At 46.1% G+C, this 22,358-nt stretch overlaps 1 protein-coding gene across 2 annotated transcripts; it reads right to left on the reverse strand.

Annotated features, from left to right (window-relative positions):
• Positions 1-4,152: 4,152 nt before the first annotated feature.
• On the reverse strand, positions 4,153-17,799 carry LOC144112540 (tubulin beta-4 chain-like). 2 transcript variants are annotated; one of them, XM_077645345.1, is made up of 7 exons: positions 17,657-17,799; positions 16,800-16,908; positions 15,270-15,377; positions 6,818-7,062; positions 6,469-6,668; positions 4,532-4,968; positions 4,153-4,382 (listed from the first exon to the last, which is right to left on the reverse strand). In XM_077645345.1, exons 1-7 carry the CDS (start codon positions 17,711-17,713, stop codon positions 4,210-4,212), a joined length of 1,329 nt encoding a protein of 442 aa, XP_077501471.1. In that variant the 5' UTR covers positions 17,714-17,799; the 3' UTR covers positions 4,153-4,209. The 2 variants fall into 2 exon arrangements, with proteins under 2 accessions (XP_077501471.1, XP_077501470.1); XM_077645344.1 differs by having other exon boundaries at positions 15,270-15,380.
• Between the last annotated feature and the right edge of the window lie 4,559 nt (positions 17,800-22,358).

The raw sequence follows: 22,358 nt of genomic DNA on the forward strand, positions 1-22,358 counted from the left end.
CGTCACGCAAAGCCTGTTTCGCGACACAAAAATTGGTCTCAAGATTTTATTTTTTTTAATTGTCGAGTTTAACGTCTAGAACCGACACATAGGGTATGAGGAACACCGTAGTGGAGGGCTGCAGAATAATTTAGCCAAAATGTTGGATCTTTAACATGCGCCACTTGTGGCTCCAGCGCACGGGTATTTTTGTATTACGCCTCCATCGAAATATGGCCGCCGCGGCAGGAATCGAACTGGCGACCTTGGTATCAGCAGACGACCGCCAAAGGCACTGCGGCGTCTCCTATATGGGGTTCATTGTGTAAACAGACCTTAACATAACGTCAGAGGAGTAAAATTGGAGCCTTCCTCAATAGCCATGGATATCCGCATACCTAGTGTACAAAATTAAGCGAAAAATGGTTGCATTTGCGCCTTCCGCGTGCTGTGCATCAAAACAGGTTTTAAAATAACTTCCTGGGAATTAAACATTAGGCCCCAACAGCAATACAGACAATCCCTTACCAGCATTTGTAACGGTGGCAAGCTGAGTGCGATTTGGTATGGGCCTCCTTACGCTTGAAATTGTTCATTAACTGGATTAAATATGCTGAGGATTTTTTTGCGAGAACATGACTGTGACCCCTATCTCGCGAAATTCAGTACATACAATTTTAACAGCTTTTCAGAGTATGTTGCACAGCTTGCGCGTTGCTTCCCGCGTTAAGGCTTCCAAGATGCCCGCAGCATCGAGCAGGCTTTTCCATTACGCTCGTCCAACCAGGATCAGTTGTAACGATACTCACGCATTGTAAAAACGAAGTGAGTACACAAAAAGAGACGCGACTACAGTGAGGAGAGCAATGAATCTGTCGTAATGTCTTCCGTTCTGCCGTAACGTGGGCTTACGTTTTGCGCTGGTATATTTACAAATGCGACACCTACCCCAAACCCGATCTGCGCTGAATAATAATATTAATTGTTTTTTTGAGGCAAAGGAAATGGCGCAGTATCTGTCTCATATATCGTTGGACAGCTGAACCGCGCCGTAAGGGAAGGAATAAAGGAGGGAGTGAAAGAAGAAATGAATAGGTGCCGTAGTGGAGGGCTCGGGAATAATTTCGACCACCTGGGGTTCTTTAACGTGCACTGACATCGCACAGCACACGGGCGCCTTAGCGTTTTTCCTCCATGAAAACTTAGCCGCCGCGGTCGGGTTCGAACCCGGGAACTCCGGATCAGTAGTCGAGCGCCCTAACCACTGAGCCACCGCGGCGGGCATCTGCACTGAAGGAGTAGGTGATTTGTGGTCAACCGTCTTTGGTTGTCGTTGGTCTCGCAAGGTTAATGACACTCCCATAAAGAGAGATCAGCTCAGAATCTGGCGAAGGCAAAAAGAAGTGCGTAAAAAGTGTGCCTTATATTATTTAAAGGAAATTTGAGTTTTTAGAGATGAATACAAGCGGAACGTCGCAAACCTCGTCTTCCTCATCTTCGGGTGAATCATGAGCTTGCCGTTAAAAAATATAAACACTGATCGAACTGTTCGTTTATGCGCTTGAATGTAAGTAAATAAATGTTATTTGACTCATTCATTCGTTCTGCTTACCTAAATGAAGCTTTAGAATTTGAATACGCTCGGAGTGCCTTGTGCTTGGCAGTAAATGGAACGAGGAAAACGCTACGGACGAGGATGATGAGCGCAGTGTAGGTCGTAACTTCTAATCTGTAGCATATTTCCTTCCCATGTGATGCCTAGCATTTCCTCTGTATACTGAGAAAGAATTTGATTTGATATATATATATATATATATATATATATATATATATATATATATATATATATATAGCAAGCGGCTCTTTTAGGGGGAGGGGCAGAAATTCTGTAACATATTCTATTGTTTCTGGTATACAGTCTGCGAGTTATACATGCTAAAAAATTTATATTTTGCGCTTTGCGGACCATCTGTATACATGCACTGCACAGCATTTTTTTCTTTTTCAGCATCGCTGAATGTGGCACAAAGTTCGCGACGCTTACTCTATGGCCACGTTTTTTGATACTTGAACTGCGCCAAATATAATTTTATGTGCTGTTCGCACGCCTGATTCTGATATTGTATGTAACGAGTGCGGAAAGTGTAGTATTTTTTTTCTGATCAGCCGTCTCCAGACTCATACATTCCAGAACCCAGTTTTGTGTAGTCTTTGTTATCCGTCCCAATAATCAAATGTGTGCAAGCTATGTCACCACAACGCGGATCTCAACCATATATATTGGAAATACCATTTTGCCCCCTGGAGGGAAAAAAATTCTATCGCTTGACCAATGGGAGGCTCTCCTATTCAGCACCGATCTGATGATTCAGACAAAGGTCGTACAACTGGCCGAAGACGCCGCCACAAGCCAGGACATTCTGGCTGTCGTTTAGGCGAGGGGCCTAAAGCCTCTCAAACTGTTGGAAATAAAAGTTTTACAATCCATATGCAGCCAAAATCGTGTGTTGCGGACTATACACTGCGTGCGGACTGTATACCAGATATTACGGTAAGGCGATAAAAATGAAACGAGTTCCACTCCAGTAGTGCAAGAGTTGTCACCGGATTTCGCGTTACACTGCCGCGACCTGGATGCTATTTGACCACGAAAATCCTCGCAGTCGCCGACAGAAACAGATGGCACAGATCCTTGACAGTAACCTCGACTCGCAGACAACAATCAGTCGTAATTACACCAGCGGTAGCCCCATCGAGAAGGCTTCCCAAATATTCCGCCATGGGGGTACCAGCTGAGAAGCACTTACCATGACATGGGCTCTACACACCGGGAATCAAATCACGAACGCCACAGCTCGCGGTCATAAAACCAAGCGGTAGTCGACGAAGTGGGAACCTATTCTGTAATGCAAACCTACTACGGAGACATACTTGAGCCCCTCAGAGACATCAGGAAGCGCTTTCCTACCTGCCATGCAAAACTTGGAAGGATCACTTAAGCTCCGCCCTAAGGGTATAACGCGGTAGCGCAATCGGTTAATTACCATATATGCAAACGGTCGTTCTCTACTTTGCATCCAAAAATACCTGGACATTCAATACCTGGGCAATCAAGAGCTTGCGATTTTTCACTCACGACACCGAAAACACGAACATCGGCACTGGATTTTCGGGTGAACGGGGCCTTTACCGCTATCACGTTAAGAGCTGGTGATGCTGACGCTAAACTGCTATAGAGACAAAGAGCTGTTTACCCCAGACCTTCGCCGGAAATATCGCTCCCGCCTCCAACCATAGGGCTTTCAGATCACGAAAGCTTGCATGGCTTCCAAAGCACCTGCCCTCCGTTTCTGTGGACACCACGCTGAGGGATTCTGAATCATTAGCGCAGAATTCAACACGGACAATGTTCGTTGAGTATTAAGGGTTGAGGGCTCCTCACAGTGGCGAATCGCCAAAGCCTTTGACGACGATCCTTTCTGCGCTGCGTCCCAGGTTAGGGCTATGCCGCTCACAGAAGGACGAGATATGGGCCTTGTGGTTCGATCGCTACAGGTTCAGCAGCCCCGAGGAGCTCGACTATCGCTGAACAATGAATTGGTCAAGCAGCCTCAAATGCTACTTGATGTCCTGTCGGCGTCTTCTCAGCGTGTTTTAGCTGCCTCAAGTAGAAGAGTCTCTCAAGGAATGTGATTCAATCGTCCTAGTATTGACGAAGATCCCGTCACTGAAATTTTTGTTAAAAATCGTAAAAATATGAGACAAAAGATGGCTAGATAATACGCCAAAAAAACTCAGTCAAGTAACACTGAGAATAAGCTAAATGTATTCTCCGTAGCGATGTTCTAAAAACCGTCTCGTCTCGTATCAGTTTCGACAGCACAGAGAATTTGCCACATCATCAGACAGGAAGTATCCGAGACCAATAATAGCTCATCAAAACTTGTTTTTCTTAAGATCACCTTGCGTTCGCTCTAAAAGTGGTTCGATGAGAAGATTTTAACAGATTTTAGAGTTTCGTCAAAATGCCGAAAACGCCGGTCACACGGCTATTTACAGATGGGCGCACATTGCAATACAGTAAGGTTTAGCTGTTTTGCGTGACCATGCTTGTGACGCAGTCAGGGCCTACGACATACTAAAGTGCACAAGCACCTGGCTCAAAAACAAGGATCCATGACAAACAGACACTTTATTGTAAACCGAAAGAAAAAAAGCACTGCACACAAACTAGGCCTCTGCCTGGGTCTCCTCGAATTCCTCCTCGTCCTCAGGGGTGGCCTCCTGGTACTGTTGGTATTCTGACACCAGTTCGTTCAAGTTGGACTCGGCCTCGGTGAACTCAAACTCGTCCATGCCCTCTCCGGTGTACCAGTGCAGAAAGGCCTTGCGGCGGAACATAGCTGCAAAAAAATAATATATCAAGCAGGCGGGGTCACACTCCTAGAACTGTCCCCGAAAATGCGCTGTACCAGAAAATCGACAGCAATGGGTACCTACAATGAAAGCATGTGCTTTTAAGAAGCACTTTCAAATCAAACACGATGGTCACCTGTAAACTGCTCGGAGATCCGCTTGAAAAGCTCTTGAATGGCTGTGCTGTTCCCAATGAAAGTAGCAGACATCTTCAGACCTCGAGGCGGTATGTCACAGACAGCTGTCTTTACATTGTTCGGGATCCATTCAACGAAGTAACTCGAGTCCTTGTTCTGGATGTTGAGCATCTGGTCATCGACTTCCCGCATGCTCATTCGGCCTCTGAAGACTGCAGCAACTGTCAGGTAACGACCGTGGCGGGGGTCGCAAGCAGCCATCATGTTTTTGGCATCGAACATCTGTTGCGTCAGCTCTGGCACAGTCAGAGCCCGGTACTGCTGGCAGCCGCGAGACGTGAGTGGAGCAAAGCCAGTCATGAAGAAGTGGAGGCGAGGGAAGGGCACCATGTTAACGGCCAGCTTGCGAAGATCAGCATTCAGCTGCCCAGGAAATCTGTGAGGAATGGGACGGTGCTTGATTAGAAGCCCGCTTAATTCAAAAGGGGAGAGAGAATTTACAGAGGTATGTTGGGCGCTCTTGTTTGGGAGCAGTCAGAACAAGATTGTGGTAAGATTATAAAGCAGCTACAATGGTCAGTGGAGGCATCTTGTAGAATGTCGCGATTGTTGCCGCTGTTCGTTCAAAGCTTTTGAATATCGGGTCATCAAATTTTAAATTCAGTTCTCTTCACGCCAGTGCAGAGAACGAAGCCCAATGAAAGAACGAACTCATGGAAATTTCAGAAGTGACATAGTTTACACTTTGCCAGTCTGTTCTAGAGAACATTGAAACTGCATGCCTGTTATTTGCCTCAGCCAAATTACAACGGCGGAGAAACAAACCAGCTCCAGTAAGGTAACAAGATTTCTTCTGTTGCTGTTTCCATTCATTGGCAAAATCACAAAAAATAAAAATGGATTCTTCACAAGGACACTGCTTCGTATCCAGCTTCAAAGGTTATACAAATTACTACATTAGGAGAACATCGATGGGTATTAACTTCACCAGTCTGCCGGTTGTCGTGGCACTTTAAAATTAAGTGATAGTTCTCCAGGCCCTAAAACACCATCCCCAACAATGGCAACCAGTATTCCATACTGACTGCTCAGCACGCTAATGTGGTACTCTGCTCCCAACTTCCTCAGAAAGTGCCACTATTTATCGAAGAAAAACTTCCATACCAAAACGTGGGAATGTGTATTCCCTTTTCCCGAAGAGAAAACGGGGATAACTGATTCCACTGTACGTGAGGCTTTATATGGAGGTCCTGTACGCTAGGATTAAGGAGCTGAACGAGATAAATGTGCGCTTTATAAAGGAGAAACAGTTCAAAAAGCATTCTCCACTGACACACACCTAAATTATTTCCAAGAGATTTGAGATGTTTGCTTTTTGAACAGAGTAGTTTTTCATCATTTACAGCGCGAGGCCTTAATTTACCTTTTCGCCTCATGAGTTTCTGAGGTACAGTGGTGAAACACGGCCATTTTATTCCCAATGTGTGCAATCGCATGCCGTAGATTAGGCGCCGCTCCATTATTCCCGACGGCAGCCGCCTTCTCGTTATTGCTGCCGTTGCCAAATTCACTTTCTTTGAAGTGTTTTTCAAAGCTTCCTTGAGCAGCTGCTTGGCTGGCTATAGCAGGTGCGATGTTTGTTAGTTTTTATGCGGACGGTGAGGGTGCTTTTATTTGCTTTCTTGCTCGTCATTGTATTTTCTTAAAATATTGCCACCACATGCACTTTATACATGGAGATTAGCTGTAGTGTATTACTCTAAATATTTTGTAAAAGACCTTGGCGACCGCAGTCTTTGCAGTGCTTGTTCCATAATGAACCGATCACTACCGTCGGAACTAACAATTCGGCGGATGGTGTCGACCTCTTTGGGCTCTTTATGAACATGCATGAGGCGCTTAAGTGACCCCTTGAATGAAGCTGCGAAATACTTACCTCAGGCATGTGGTCACACCAGACATCGTTGCAGAAACCAAGTGGTTAAGGTCTCCGTAGGTGGGAGTCGTGAGCTTAAGCGTCCGGAAGCAGATGTCGTAGAGTGCTTCGTTGTCGATGCAGTAGGTCTCGTCGGTGTTCTCCACAAGCTGATGCACTGACAAAGTAGCATTGTAGGGCTCGACGACAGTGTCCGAAACCTAGTGGTAGCCGCAGGAAGAGAATGAGAACTTTGTGCATAACGACTAATCAAAATTCAAGGAAGACGCCTTATAAAGCAAGACCAAAATGTCATGTTTGATTTGCTTCAAAGATGCTGAAGTTGGCTCCTGCAGATAATGTCACACACCTTTGGAGAGGGCACTACACTGTAGGTGTTCATGATGCGATCGGGGTACTCTTCACGGATCTTCGAGATGAGCAGTGTGCCCATGCCAGATCCAGTACCACCGCCCAGGGAGTGGGTCAGCTGGAATCCCTGCAGGCAGTCACAGGATTCCGCTTCCTTGCGCACAACGTCGAGCACCGAGTCCACCAGTTCAGCACCCTCGGTGTAGTGGCCCTTGGCCCAATTGTTGCCAGCGCCACTCTGACCTGAAGGGGCGGGTTGTGAAAGGCGTATACTTGCACAAACTGTATCCTGAAGAAAATCAGTACTGGAATATGCAATAAAGGAAAGCCACTCAGAGACAGAGAACTCCTCGAGGCACTCCTTGTAAAAATAGAGGGTGATGGCTGCGTTGTGAGTAGACGCATGGCCTGGACAAGATTATCATTCGTCATCATTTGCAAAACGCGGCACCTACAAAGCCATAACCTTCATCGCCTTCTCGGTGTGGCGGAGATCTCGAAAGGTTATTTTGAAATAAGAGATGCTTTTCGGGATTTGATAAAAGAAATTAATGTTGTCGCACGAAGGAATAGCATATATGTAGGGGACCACGAGATTCCGATTCGCATCTGTCTAGGGTCAGATTTGAAATTTTTGCTTGTTGTTCAGGGTCTTCAGTCTGCTGCATCACACTATCCTTGTCCATTTTGTCGAGCAAACCCACAGACAAGGTGCTCAGTTCTGACAAGTAACAGGAGCTTTAATGAGCCTCCTTTGATCCGCACTCTTGAGAACATCAAAGCTGATTGCTGCGCAGAGGCCAAGGGGATGAAAAACGTGCCATTGTTTAACTTCGGCTCTGATTTAATAATTCCTGATGTATTGCACATGAAGTTAAGTATAGTTAACCGCCTTGTAGATGGATTGCTTTCAGAAGCAGAAGACAGATTACCGTGAAAAAGTCCGCAACCCACGTTGCATGACCATACACGTTCAGGACATCGTTGACGCCGTAAATAACTGTGGGATTAAATTTCACGTCTGGGAAGCCAATGAAGGAAACAAGGGAAAAACATTCACGTCGGTATCGGGGGGCGATTGTGAGCGCCTCCTAAAGGCTTTGCCTGAAAAACTGGCCGGGAAATTGCACCCTCATACAGAGGAAAAAACTTTGCTCCTTTGAAAGCTTATGCGGAAAATTTTGCACCACCTGGAAATTGATGTTGAAGGTCGCAGCATAGAAAGAGAAACCTCACAATTCTTTCACACGTTCTTAGAATTAGGAGCCCAAGGTTGCAAAGCCTATGGTGGCGATAGAGTTAAGCCATACATTCATATTCTCGCGCACCACGCTTCCGCAAAGCACGAAAGGTTCAAGTGCCAAGGGTTAGAGGAAAAAAACGACGTGCTAAAGCATCTACACCATGAGAAGTCTAACATGTGGAATGCACCCGCTGACGCTCTGAAGCTGGCGAAAAGGCTTGAAGTGAGCGAGAATATCAGACTAAGCCGTGCATATAAAAAGCGGGACCAAGAGTATTGGTTTGAGGGACTTATTCAAGAGACACGGGCGAAGAGGCTACGCTGTGCAGATGAAAAAGTGAGCGAAGGAAACTGTCTACAAAATGTGGACGACATGGATGAAGGAGAATTGCGCACGAAGCTTCGGGCTATGGGAATGTCGACGAAAGTCAAATCAATAGAAAAACTTCGCAACCTTGTAAGGAAAGAAAGAGAAAAGCAATGATTGTAGCCATAGGAGGAGATAACAGTTATGTGGTGAGATGTGCCTTTTAGTTTTGCGTGTTTCCTCCTATATTTATAGTGCTGTGTTGTACCTCTAGTTTAGAAAGTGCATCACTGCTTGAAGATGAAGAGTACTGTTCCTGATGCCTTATGTGACCTGCTTCTAAAGGAGTGTTCGGTGTGTACTAAAAATAGTGTATTTGTATTATGTGACTGTTGACCTGCCATATATGCCCTGAGCAATTTTTTGGTGTAATATAAATGTGATATGTGTGTTTTGTAAGTATTGCAGTTGTCACTTTTAAAATGATATGTTGGCTTGTCTTTTGCGTAAGAAAATTCTTTTATGTAAACAAACCATGGATAACCGATTTATAACGCAATCAGTACAGCTAGAAAAGTACTTGGGGGGGGGGGTGCTTTGAAAATGAACATGCACACACGCCTTTAAGTTCTGGGGGGCAGTAGGAAAAAATTTTGCAGCGAATTTAAGAAAAATGATTGGTCGTATCGGGCGTAGATCATATGATACTGGCACCAAGTGCACAATGCGCACAAACAGGCTCGAGAAAAGTGACGACAGCAGTACTACGCACATTCAATGCCATCATTTATGTTCATTTGTATGTCCTTCTTTGCTGACGCATTTTGTTTGGCAACCGATTAAAAGTTTGCCTTGTTCTTTATTCTTTTCGCAAAGTATTGCTTCTTTTGTATGCCATGTTACTGTGAAGTGTGTTTAGTTATATTCATATTCATTACGTTCGGAGTGCATCGTTCTGGTTGTACATGTAACATAAACACAAGGTAATGACGCTTTGTGATTTTGACTGTTCACATTTTGTTTCCAAATGTTGTATAAAAAGTGTATAATAAAATATTTTATGTCGGCAATATAGCCCCTGTCCTTGCCTTTTTGCGGGGAAGTTATAAGCCCTTCCGCACCAGCTATCAGATATTGTGACAAGTGCAAGTTTATTGACAGCGACGCCGTGAAAATAGACCTATTACATTTGCTCGATTTCCTCCCCAAAGGTGCATAGGAGAAAAGAAATATAACCTCCAGTGCTTCGAATATTACTGTAAACGTAACAGATCACTTCCCATGAGTGTTATCGTTACGAAGGCTTCCCCTTCATTCATGGTAATTTGCTGACATTGTGCTTTCCCCTACGTGCTATAGACATCCCCGCCTGCTATAATGACATCCCCGCCTATTTGATATTCTCATTAACTTTGTAATATAGAATGCAATTATTTTAGAGTCTGGTTATTTTTGTTGCGCTGTACCTCTCTATTACAATTGTATTTGGTTTGGTTTACCAAACGCTGCTGCTTCCAAAGTAAGCGATAGTATTGTTCAGTGCAGTATAATTAGTTTTTCACCTCACCACGGAAATCAAAGCTGCTGCAGGCAGAGTAACCTGGGAACTGGGAAAAGCTACAATGAAATTATACAAATTAGTTCCATTACAGGCTATGAGGGACAGCGCACTGGAGCGCTTCGAACTAATTCGACCCCCCGGGGGTAAACAGCCGCAGCGTTGTTGCATTTCGCGTACGCTGAAATGTGGGCATAGCGGCTGGGTCCTGAGCCGGCCTTACATCACCCGGCACCCTGTGCAAGACTTTGCCACCCCCCAACCGCCCACCCCTCTCCCTCTCTTTGAATGTATTTGTGGGGGTGTTTCTCTTGATTTTTATTGGCCGTCCTAACGGGGGGCACTTCTAGTTTTCATTCTTTTAACAGTCTCAGTGTAGTATTTGTACTGGCGTGGGCAGGACACTTAGTTGTTTTTTATTTTTCTTCCCCCCTCTAATTTATACCCCTTGACATCCTGTGATCTTGCTGTTGGTGGTCAATTTTTTAGACGTTTTCATAGCATTTTGAAGAAGATGAATCTTAAAAGCATGCTGCTTGCGATAACGCAACTCATCTATTATACTGGTGAAAAAGAAAACTTTATTGCTTAAAATGAGTACAGCCCAGCCTCAAAGGACAGATGGAAACGTTCTTCAAAGGAGGCTGTCAAGACAGTTGCTTCAGACGATTGATATGACATCGCGACTAACCCTGTTAATCCGTGGTTAACCCTCTTGCACCTGGCGGCCCCTTGCGATGTCACTCTGGGAGGTGCGGGAGAATTAAATGCGATATCATGACAAACGGCCGACGAAGCAGCGTAGCAGCGACTGCCAGCGTCGCAAGTTGCGACAGCCACCATATTTACCATTTATTTATACCGTTATGAAATGCTTCCTTGATGACGTCCATGTAAAAGTGCTTTTTCGTAGCCCAGAAGTGGACACAATTAAATTCACCAATTTGTTTGCAAAAATTGAAAAAAGTTGGCGGTATCTCGCGGTATCTTTAAAAGCGAAGTTTCGCACCTCAAAAGCGAAGCCTCACTTTTTCAGTTGTGTTACACAGGATGGATCCCGGCAATACATCATGCATGCATATTACAGAAGTCAGAATGAAAGAACAGCAAAAAAAGTCGCCAATAGCTGCAGCAATAAAAGTATGAATAGTGATCATGCGTGAAATTTTTCATTCATACATTCATACTAATATATTTTCTATAGAAACGAGCACATTTATTAAAATTAGTTGACCAAAACAAAAGGTTCTGAACGAAGGTTAGAACTCTAAGTGCAAACTCGAGTCACCATAATCGGACAACGCTAGAGTCACAAATTTGAAAGCATTACAGGTGAACGTGACAGTAACAACCTGAACGTCTATCTAGACGCTATTTGCTTCTAGACTCCAAATTTTGTGTTCTGCCCGAAAACAGCTGAACAGCTTCAGAATGTATCTGAGTAAAGCTATATCAAATTTTCTTAAATAAGTAATAAAAGAATAAACTTAAACATTTATATCCGCGAATACTTTTTAATGTCGGCCGTTTGAATGCCGCTACGCTCCTTAAAAGCAACAATAGCTAAAATTCAGGCGAGCTAGCCCTCATACCCTAATATATCATGATCACACGCCCCAATAAACTTTTTAGATAATAGCAAAGGGCTGACAATTTGCAAAGTTGCTCCACGACAAGCATATATGAACAGCCGCGAATATTTTATGTAGCTGCGGTAATGCATGGTCATCGTAACAACTTTCTTTATTTAAAGCTCCGGTCGAGACACTGGGTTCGAGCTCTGACATGTGTTCTTGTCTGCAAGGCAAAAGTCACCCGATAAAAAGGTAAGCGTCGAATTGGACGTAACTTCAGCAGTCCGAACCACTTCTGCAGCGTAGCTCGGTGCCGGGCGCCATCTTTCATATTTTAGGCAATATCACGTTTCAATTAAAAGGCCTCAGGAAGCTTCTTGATCAAAGCTATGCCAGATCGTTTCACACCATTTTAAACACCATATATTTTGGTACCTAAAACCGGGAAGCATTTTCGATATCTATCTGTGTTACGGTGCTATACAGTTTCAAAGTCTGGAAAAATGCCAAAACTTTGGCCCCCTCCCGTAGGCAGCATCGTATAATATTCAAACGCGCTGGGAAGCTCGTGTATTAATAGCACAGGACAGAAACTTCGGCACATTCCTCAGCTAAGTGTATATTATACAAATCCCCGAAGCATTTTTGTAGGTGATTTTGTTCACGTTTTACGATTTTTTTTGTACCCCTTCCCATTCAGTTACGCTCCCTGTTGCCGCCACTGCCGGTAGATGGCACAAGTAGTAGATGTCCCAGAAAGCTGGGCATGAAAGAAAGCCATGCCCTGGGCGGAAAAAACAATACTTATGCTGCGTGGTGCAGGTAGCGAGAAGAGAGATAAACAACGCTCAACACAGTTGAAGTTAACAGCTTGCGGAAGTTCCCGATAATGCGACGGGTGAAAGAAGTTGAAAATATATGTTCACGTCTGCAAACAATTCAACAAGTCATGGCTCGCATTGTACTCGGCTACAGAACACAATCTCTCCAGCGAGTCCCTACGTAAAACGGGTGACAAATGACATGAACACAGGGGAGGGAGAACCGCCAGCTGTGCTCATTTCCTGTGTTATATCTGTCTGTAATATTTTGTTTTATGCCGGATTGTCCCCGCAGACGGCCGCCTCCCTTTTTTGTGTAATGCGCCACCTATGCGTTTTGCTGAGTGATGTGATGTTGTGTCAAAGGCGGATGGAATTTTTTTGTAGCGAGAGCTACGCTAGGCTATAGCCAGCGGCCCATTTCGGGTAAGCGTGTCTAGTCACTGCTGCGCATGAGCCACTAGTTGCCCCGAGCCGTAGGTGTTCCGCCGCTGCGTCGCGCCACACCTTTCCTTAAAATCGATTTTCAAGTTTTCTTTTTTCTTGTTTCCATCCCGCCTTTATCCATTCGATCTAGTGTCCATCGAGACATATGAGACAGTTGCTGCTCCATTTCCTTTCGTCAAAACAAAAAAAAAATGAGCCGCCGGCGCTCATTTGGTGCATTGGTGTTGACAACGTAGAGCCCGCTCATTTTTACGAAATTGAAAGGCGCACACCTGGCTACCTGGGTCAGTGGACACCTCACTTTCGCTTTCGTGTAACGTGGCGTTGGCATGCAACTGCAAAAAATTAATGTGGATTAGCTCAGTTAATCTAGGGAATACAAAGCGAAAGGTGTCGGCGTTCACTGTGTTATTGGCGTTGACAATGTTCTAGACGACGATGGAGTTGTACAAAGGAAGGGCGCATAACTGGCTGCCTGAATATGCAGACGCCTCATTCGTGATTTGATGCACGTGGCAGTGGTGGGAGAAAGATGTGGCCTGAATGCAATAGCGCTGACAGCGTTGTGGCTGACATGCGGCACTGCAGCAATAGCTAGGCCGCTGCGTTCGTTTGCTGATCAAGATCTCGCGATCAACCATTACCTGCGTGCCACCTCCCAGGGTGGCAGGGAGGGCGCGCTGCCTATCCAGTGTGGGGAACGCAATCAAAGCAGTCTTTTGCAGTTGGAAACCAGCGCCACGTGCATGAAAGCGAGATTTAGGTCTCCACTGACCCACGGAGCCGGTTGTGCGCCGCGGTGGCTCAGTGGTTAGGGCGCTCGGCTACTGATCCGGAGTTCCCGGGTTCGAACCCGACCGCGGCGGCTGCATTTTTATGGTGGAAAAACGCTAAGGCGCCCGCATCTTGTGCCATGTCAGTGCACGTGAAAGATCCCCAAGTGGGCGAAATTATTCCGGAGCCCTCCACTACGGCACCTCTTCTTTCACTCCCTCGTTTATCCCTTCCCTTACGACTCGGTTCAGGTGTCCAACGATATACGGGACAGATACTGCGCAATTTCCTTTCCCCAAAAACCAATTATTACAACAATTATTACGTCTATCCTTTCGTGAAAATGAGCGGCCTTTTCAAAGTTGTCAGCGCCAATGAACTATGAACACCGTCGGCTGACTAGTTTTCTTTGGTATTTGAGGAAAGGAAATGGCACAGTAACCGTCTCACATATATGGGTGGACACCCGAACCGCGCCGTAAAGGAAGCGATAAAGGAGGGAGGGAAAGAAAAAAGAGAAAACTGAAAATTGAAAGTTGGATTTTGAGGAAAGGCGTGGCGCTGCGCAGCGGCGGACACCTGTGGCTCGATGCTACTAGTGGCTCATGCTCAGTAGTGACTAGGGAACGAGAAAGAAATATGCGCGGTGAGCCGCACGTTGTGACGTTATGTGCTTCCTCGGAGCACCGCCAGGGCGAAATCCCAAGTTTGCGGCCAGTAAAGCCTTCACTTTAAAACCCCATTTGATTGCCTTCCGCACTTTTGATATGCAGCGCGTTCACCCTGCCTCTGTGGCAGGTTGCAGTTGATGATCGCGAGAGGTTGATCACCCAATGAACGCTGCGGCCTATTACTGCAGTGCCGCGTGTCTACCACTAAGTTATCAGTGCTAATGTATGCAGAAACCCGCCGCGATGACTCAGGGGTTAGGGCGCTCAGCTACTGCTCCGGAGTTCCCGGGTTCGAACCCAACCGTGGCGGCTGCGTTTTTACTGAGGCAAAACGCTAAGGAGCCCGTAGGTTGTGCGATTTCAGTGCACGTTAAAGATCCCCAGGTGGTTGACATTATTCCGGAGCCATCCACTACGGCACCTCTTTCTTCATTCTTCACTCCCACCCTTATCCCTTCCCTTACAGCGCGGTTCAGGTGTCCAACGATATATGAGACAGATACTGCGCCGTTTCCTTTCCCCAAAAACCAATTATTATTAATGTATGCAGCCCACATGTCTTCACCATCGTCACGTACGTAGAAGAGCGAGTGAAGCGTCCACTGACCCGGGGAGCCAGTTTACGCACTTCCTTAAGCGTCTAGAACGGTGTCCACGTCAATGAACACATTGAACGCCGACAGCTTTTGCCTTGTATATCCTCTATTCCAATTCATTTTATTTTCGAAATGGCCCATGTATTCCCTCTCTCGTAATAAGCTCTTTTCACGGCGCACTACATTCTTGATGAACCACCAAGCTTGCGTCTCAATCTTGGCGGCCTAGGTTTCGCAAGGAACTGATGAGAATGTCCATAGATCAAACTTGAAGTATTTGATTGCGTGGCTGTATTAAACTGACTGCCACTCGGACTGGATTATACTGAGCGAGGATTCGCTGTGCGTACAGAGATGTGGGTACAAATTTAGCCAGTTGTGCGCTTTAAAGATTAGTCTATACTGTGCGCTCTTGTGGGTGTGTTTATGTACTAGGTTTTAAGCCGAGAAGCCCCTTACCGAACACAAAGTTATCCGGCCGGAAGAGTGGTCCATACGGTCCCGAGCGGACGGCGTCCACGGCTCCCGGCTCCAAGTCAACCAGGATGGCCCGAGGCACGTATTTACCTCCTCAAACAAAAAACAAATATCACTTAGCGGCAACAAAGATACCGTGCAGTTATTACAAGTACCTGCGTCACAACAAAGCCAGTTAAAGAAATGAAAATGGAGCGCGCCAACTGTAGGTGTCATAGCAAATAAAAGCGGCACTACTAGGTCCTTGCGCCACCTCCCGGCCTTCAAACAGGAGATCCAGTTATATTTAATATTAAAATATTTAAATATCTTTCAGCAGAAAAACAGAAGGTGAAATGTTGATAGATAAATTGAGGTGGATCAAAATGATGTCACTAAATTAACGTCCTGTTGCGACTCCTGTTTCGCTTCTGTTTCGTATTACTAAACTTACGGTGTCCTATATGGGATTAACATTCCGAATACTGTACATGAGCTGTCATCAACGCAGTAGTGCCGGCCTCTGGATAAATTTGCACCACCTCGGGTTACTTTACGCGCAATAAGATCGCAGAACACACGGCTCTTTATGATCTCGCCTCCATAGAAATGCGTCCGCCGAATCATGGATGTCATGATCGAGCCCCTTCCAAATGAAGCACAGCGGCGGTATTAGCAAACATAGAGTTAAAAACTCCTTACAAACTCACTGCAGCAAGAGGAAACGTAGTAGAGGGGTGGACGTACTATGTCCTCGTCAAACCTGACGAGGGAATCCAGAACCCGGGTTCGAACCAGACCGCGGCGGCTGCGTTTTTATGGAGGAAAAACGCTAAGGTGCCCGTGTGCTTTTCGATGTCAGCGCACGTTAAAGATCCCCAGGTGGTCGAAATTATTCTGGAGCCCTCCACTACGGCACCTCTCTCTTCCTTTCTTCCTTCACTCCCACTTTTATCCCTTCCCTTGCGGCGCGGTTCAAGTGTCCGCCGATATATGAGACCGACACTGCGCCATTTCCTTCCCCCAAAACCAATTATTATTATTATTAAAAACTCAATCGCGTTGTGAACATTCATTGCCTATGAGAAAAAAGCCTTTGGCCAAGAACCTTCAAGCTAATCCCTGCGGGACTTGTGGCAATGCAACCTGAAAAGCTGCTATGGCCTAACATAACATGCCGCAAACAGAAGAGGTCACTAGACATTGCACTTTGACCTAACTAGATTTGCGCGATCGGTTGAAGAATTTAAAGCCTGAAGAGCAAAGGCCTGCCGTTGAAGAAGCTCTATTGACAGGCCAGATATCAGCTTAACAGCACAAACAACGCTATTAAGGCAGGACCGAGAATAAGGGACAACCATACACACAGCGTTCGGTTTTGTCTTTCGCTTGCTGTTTCTGTTGAAGTCATGTGCCAAACGGCCCGGCAAATTTCCGTAATGCTTAGCAGTGCGAAACAGCCGCAAGGCAACATCAACTCGACGGGGAAGCTTCAGAGTGAAATTATCAACCGAAATACAGCCAGGCGCGTACCGGAGGCCTCATTGTAGTAGACATTGATGCGCTCCAACTGGAGGTCCGAATCGCCATGGTACGCCCCGCTTGGATCGATGCCATGCTCATCGGAAATCACCTCCCAAAACTGCAGACGGGAAAAGATTTCAGTAATCAGAGTGGCGTCACATCGCGCAGTGGCGGCAGTCAAAGCATATTAGAGGCTGTAATTCACAGCGAAAGCAACATAACTGCTACAGTTCCACTTGTCAACTGGTTTTTGTAGTCAACTCGTCACCTGCCATCGATTCTCACCCGCCATGTGTCTTGCTGATGGCGGAAACCCGGCAGGGCCTAAGATCACTTGAGGCCTTTGAATTGCATCATACGCGAAAACTAGGTCGTGCGAAAAAAAATTCCGGCAAAGAATCCTCGCCGATCGCTTTGCGGCAGTCATTTGCCATAAAACTGTTCCATGTCACCTCTCCGCCAAGACCGATTGTCTCGAATTTTTTTACAACCGGGAATAAAGTCTGAGCTATATGCCATAAAACAACAACAATATCTCAACGCTCCCAAAGCGCGAGCAGTAATTAAAAGGTCAGAGTGAAAGGAGTGGTCAAGAACAAGAGATTCGATGAGCATTATCTAGGGCTCAACATTGTCCAACGCAAAGAGGCCACAACTTAGAACGAAAGCAGTATTTCTGGTAAAAGCCGCGACTGATTCACAGGCAATTGCTTTCACCCGTATCCTGAAACGAGATTCTAGTACGTGGCGTTTAGGACGCAACATAATCACCAACGTAAAACGCGCCGGGACCGGCACTGGGACCGAATGGCAACCGCGATCCCCTGAGCCGTGAAATAACCCACGAGGTGGTAGAGGTGGCTTACCTTCGCCCCAATCTGGTTGCCACACTGGCCTGTCTGGATGTGGACTATCTCGCGCATGTTCGATGCCACTCCGAGACTAAGCTGTCAAGATGCCGACTGCCTGCCTGGGTCAAGGGCCCACGTATTTGTGGCCTTGCGCCGCATCAACGCTCACTTCTTCCTCAACTCTGTTCCTATGTGTACGCGTGTCGACTCAATAGCGCATAAAGTAGTGCCGCAGCCTGTTCCTGCCATGGTAAATGCGTTTCAGAGGTTATATATAAGGCCTTCAGTTCACGTACACGGTGCCGTGTAAAGGATATGCGCCGTACAACGCGAACTATTTTTCGTTTCGCAAAGCTTCCGGCACAACGGGGTTCTCTCAACAGGCTGCAGGGGCAAACTCGGCCTCTTCTACTTTCTTTTCTCGGTGCTCGAAATTGGTTTCGCTCGAAAGAACTAACGTGCATTCTGCAGCATATTTTTTTAACTTTTCTAACCTTTCGATTTGTGCGCGTGCGGTCGGTTCTAAAGTTTGAATGTTACCGACCGATTGGAAAACTATTTTATCATCATCATCAGCAGCAGCAGCCTGACTGTAGCCCCAAGAGGTTAGAGACCTGAGTCCAGGGCCTCATTATCTGTTCCAATCGGGGTTGCCTGGTCGATCAGTCTGCGCTGGTCATCCTGGTTTGTGCTCTCGAAACAGTGGCTTCCCATTGGGAGGAAGGGGTTGGGTGTGGGTATGGGAGGTTGGGTTGGGGGTTTGGGTGGGTCACTGTTATCATCGTCGTCATCAGCCCGACTACGCTCACTGCAGGAGAAAGGCTTCTCCCATGGCTCTCCAATTATTCCTGTCCTTTGCCAGCTGCGCCCACCTTATGTCTGCAAACCTCTTAATCTCATCCGCCCACCTAACCTTCTGCCAAACGTTGCCAGGTTCAGATTGGGTGGCTATGTGCCAATATATGCCTGGTGAACAGCAAGCTATTAACACAGACAATTTGCGCAGAAATTGTTCATCCGGGCAGTGATTTTACTAGGTACATGATCGATACTTTTGATGGATCATGGAATTCTTTAGTAAATGTGGATTCACAATACGGCCCTCTTGCCGTTCCTTGGTCCGGGTTGCGTTCTGCTTTCGGTGCGTTAGGTATGCACACTGCCCGCGGACAATTGTCTGATGTTGGTGAACGTAGCACGGCGACAGGCCGTGCGTATGCCTAATCCACTTACAGCCGCTTGCTCCGACCTCCAGCATCACAGGTGCTGATAACAGGGTTAGACACGCGCATCACATTTCACTGTGCGACGTTCACCAACATGGCAGCCAATGATCCGGGGTCCGCCGTCAGAAAAAAGGATATCGGAATTTCTGCTGGAACCCCTGGTGCGCAGATAACCGGGGCCAATGTACCCTGTCCAATCCCCCACCGTGGGTACGTACCATTCAACCAGAGGCCAAAATCATCATCATTATCATCATCAACAACAACCGGGGCCAGGCCAGATACGAGCCAGGCGCGAACTTTACGAACTGAAAGTAGAACGTCACGCAAAGCCTGTTTCGCGACACAAAAATTGGTCTCAAGATTTTATTTTTTTTAATTGTCGAGTTTAACGTCTAGAACCGACACATAGGGTATGAGGAACACCGTAGTGGAGGGCTGCAGAATAATTTAGCCAAAATGTTGGATCTTTAACATGCGCCACTTGTGGCTCCAGCGCACGGGTATTTTTGTATTACGCCTCCATCGAAATATGGCCGCCGCGGCAGGAATCGAACTGGCGACCTTGGTATCAGCAGACGACCGCCAAAGGCACTGCGGCGTCTCCTATATGGGGTTCATTGTGTAAACAGACCTTAACATAACGTCAGAGGAGTAAAATTGGAGCCTTCCTCAATAGCCATGGATATCCGCATACCTAGTGTACAAAATTAAGCGAAAAATGGTTGCATTTGCGCCTTCCGCGTGCTGTGCATCAAAACAGGTTTTAAAATAACTTCCTGGGAATTAAACATTAGGCCCCAACAGCAATACAGACAATCCCTTACCAGCATTTGTAACGGTGGCAAGCTGAGTGCGATTTGGTATGGGCCTCCTTACGCTTGAAATTGTTCATTAACTGGATTAAATATGCTGAGGATTTTTTTGCGAGAACATGACTGTGACCCCTATCTCGCGAAATTCAGTACATACAATTTTAACAGCTTTTCAGAGTATGTTGCACAGCTTGCGCGTTGCTTCCCGCGTTAAGGCTTCCAAGATGCCCGCAGCATCGAGCAGGCTTTTCCATTACGCTCGTCCAACCAGGATCAGTTGTAACGATACTCACGCATTGTAAAAACGAAGTGAGTACACAAAAAGAGACGCGACTACAGTGAGGAGAGCAATGAATCTGTCGTAATGTCTTCCGTTCTGCCGTAACGTGGGCTTACGTTTTGCGCTGGTATATTTACAAATGCGACACCTACCCCAAACCCGATCTGCGCTGAATAATAATATTAATTGTTTTTTTGAGGCAAAGGAAATGGCGCAGTATCTGTCTCATATATCGTTGGACAGCTGAACCGCGCCGTAAGGGAAGGAATAAAGGAGGGAGTGAAAGAAGAAATGAATAGGTGCCGTAGTGGAGGGCTCGGGAATAATTTCGACCACCTGGGGTTCTTTAACGTGCACTGACATCGCACAGCACACGGGCGCCTTAGCGTTTTTCCTCCATGAAAACTTAGCCGCCGCGGTCGGGTTCGAACCCGGGAACTCCGGATCAGTAGTCGAGCGCCCTAACCACTGAGCCACCGCGGCGGGCATCTGCACTGAAGGAGTAGGTGATTTGTGGTCAACCGTCTTTGGTTGTCGTTGGTCTCGCAAGGTTAATGACACTCCCATAAAGAGAGATCAGCTCAGAATCTGGCGAAGGCAAAAAGAAGTGCGTAAAAAGTGTGCCTTATATTATTTAAAGGAAATTTGAGTTTTTAGAGATGAATACATCGCGGAACGTCGCAAACCTCGTCTTCCTCATCTTCGGGTGAATCATGAGCTTGCCGTTAAAAAATATAAACACTGATCGAACTGTTCGTTTATGCGCTTGAATGTAAGTAAATAAATGTTATTTGACTCATTCATTCGTTCTGCTTACCTAAATGAAGCTTTAGAATTTGAATACGCTCGGAGTGCCTTGTGCTTGGCAGTAAATGGAACGAGGAAAACGCTACGGACGAGGATGATGAGCGCAGTGTAGGTCGTAACTTCTAATCTGTAGCATATTTCCTTCCCATGTGATGCCTAGCATTTCCTCTGTATACTGAGAAAGAATTTGATTTGATATATATATATATATATATATATATATATATATATATATATATAGCAAGCGGCTCTTTTAGGGGGAGGGGCAGAAATTCTGTAACATATTCTATTGTTTCTGGTATACAGTCTGCGAGTTATACATGCTAAAAAATTTATATTTTGCGCTTTGCGGACCATCTGTATACATGCACTGCACAGCATTTTTTTCTTTTTCAGCATCGCTGAATGTGGCACAAAGTTCGCGACGCTTACTCTATGGCCACGTTTTTTGATACTTGAACTGCGCCAAATATAATTTTATGTGCTGTTCGCACGCCTGATTCTGATATTGTATGTAACGAGTGCGGAAAGTGTAGTATTTTTTTTCTGATCAGCCGTCTCCAGACTCATACATTCCAGAACCCAGTTTTGTGTAGTCTTTGTTATCCGTCCCAATAATCAAATGTGTGCAAGCTATGTCACCACAACGCGGATCTCAACCATATATATTGGAAATACCATTTTGCCCCCTGGAGGGAAAAAAATTCTATCGCTTGACCAATGGGAGGCTCTCCTATTCAGCACCGATCTGATGATTCAGACAAAGGTCGTACAACTGGCCGAAGACGCCGCCACAAGCCAGGACATTCTGGCTGTCGTTTAGGCGAGGGGCCTAAAGCCTCTCAAACTGTTGGAAATAAAAGTTTTACAATCCATATGCAGCCAAAATCGTGTGTTGCGGACTATACACTGCGTGCGGACTGTATACCAGATATTACGGTAAGGCGATAAAAATGAAACGAGTTCCACTCCAGTAGTGCAAGAGTTGTCACCGGATTTCGCGTTACACTGCCGCGACCTGGATGCTATTTGACCACGAAAATCCTCGCAGTCGCCGACAGAAACAGATGGCACAGATCCTTGACAGTAACCTCGACTCGCAGACAACAATCAGTCGTAATTACACCAGCGGTAGCCCCATCGAGAAGGCTTCCCAAATATTCCGCCATGGGGGTACCAGCTGAGAAGCACTTACCATGACATGGGCTCTACACACCGGGAATCAAATCACGAACGCCACAGCTCGCGGTCATAAAACCAAGCGGTAGTCGACGAAGTGGGAACCTATTCTGTAATGCAAACCTACTACGGAGACATACTTGAGCCCCTCAGAGACATCAGGAAGCGCTTTCCTACCTGCCATGCAAAACTTGGAAGGATCACTTAAGCTCCGCCCTAAGGGTATAACGCGGTAGCGCAATCGGTTAATTACCATATATGCAAACGGTCGTTCTCTACTTTGCATCCAAAAATACCTGGACATTCAATACCTGGGCAATCAAGAGCTTGCGATTTTTCACTCACGACACCGAAAACACGAACATCGGCACTGGATTTTCGGGTGAACGGGGCCTTTACCGCTATCACGT

Source organism: Amblyomma americanum, unplaced genomic scaffold (genome assembly GCF_052857255.1).
Source record: "Amblyomma americanum isolate KBUSLIRL-KWMA unplaced genomic scaffold, ASM5285725v1 scaffold_407, whole genome shotgun sequence".
Classification (NCBI taxonomy): domain Eukaryota; kingdom Metazoa; phylum Arthropoda; class Arachnida; order Ixodida; family Ixodidae; genus Amblyomma; species Amblyomma americanum.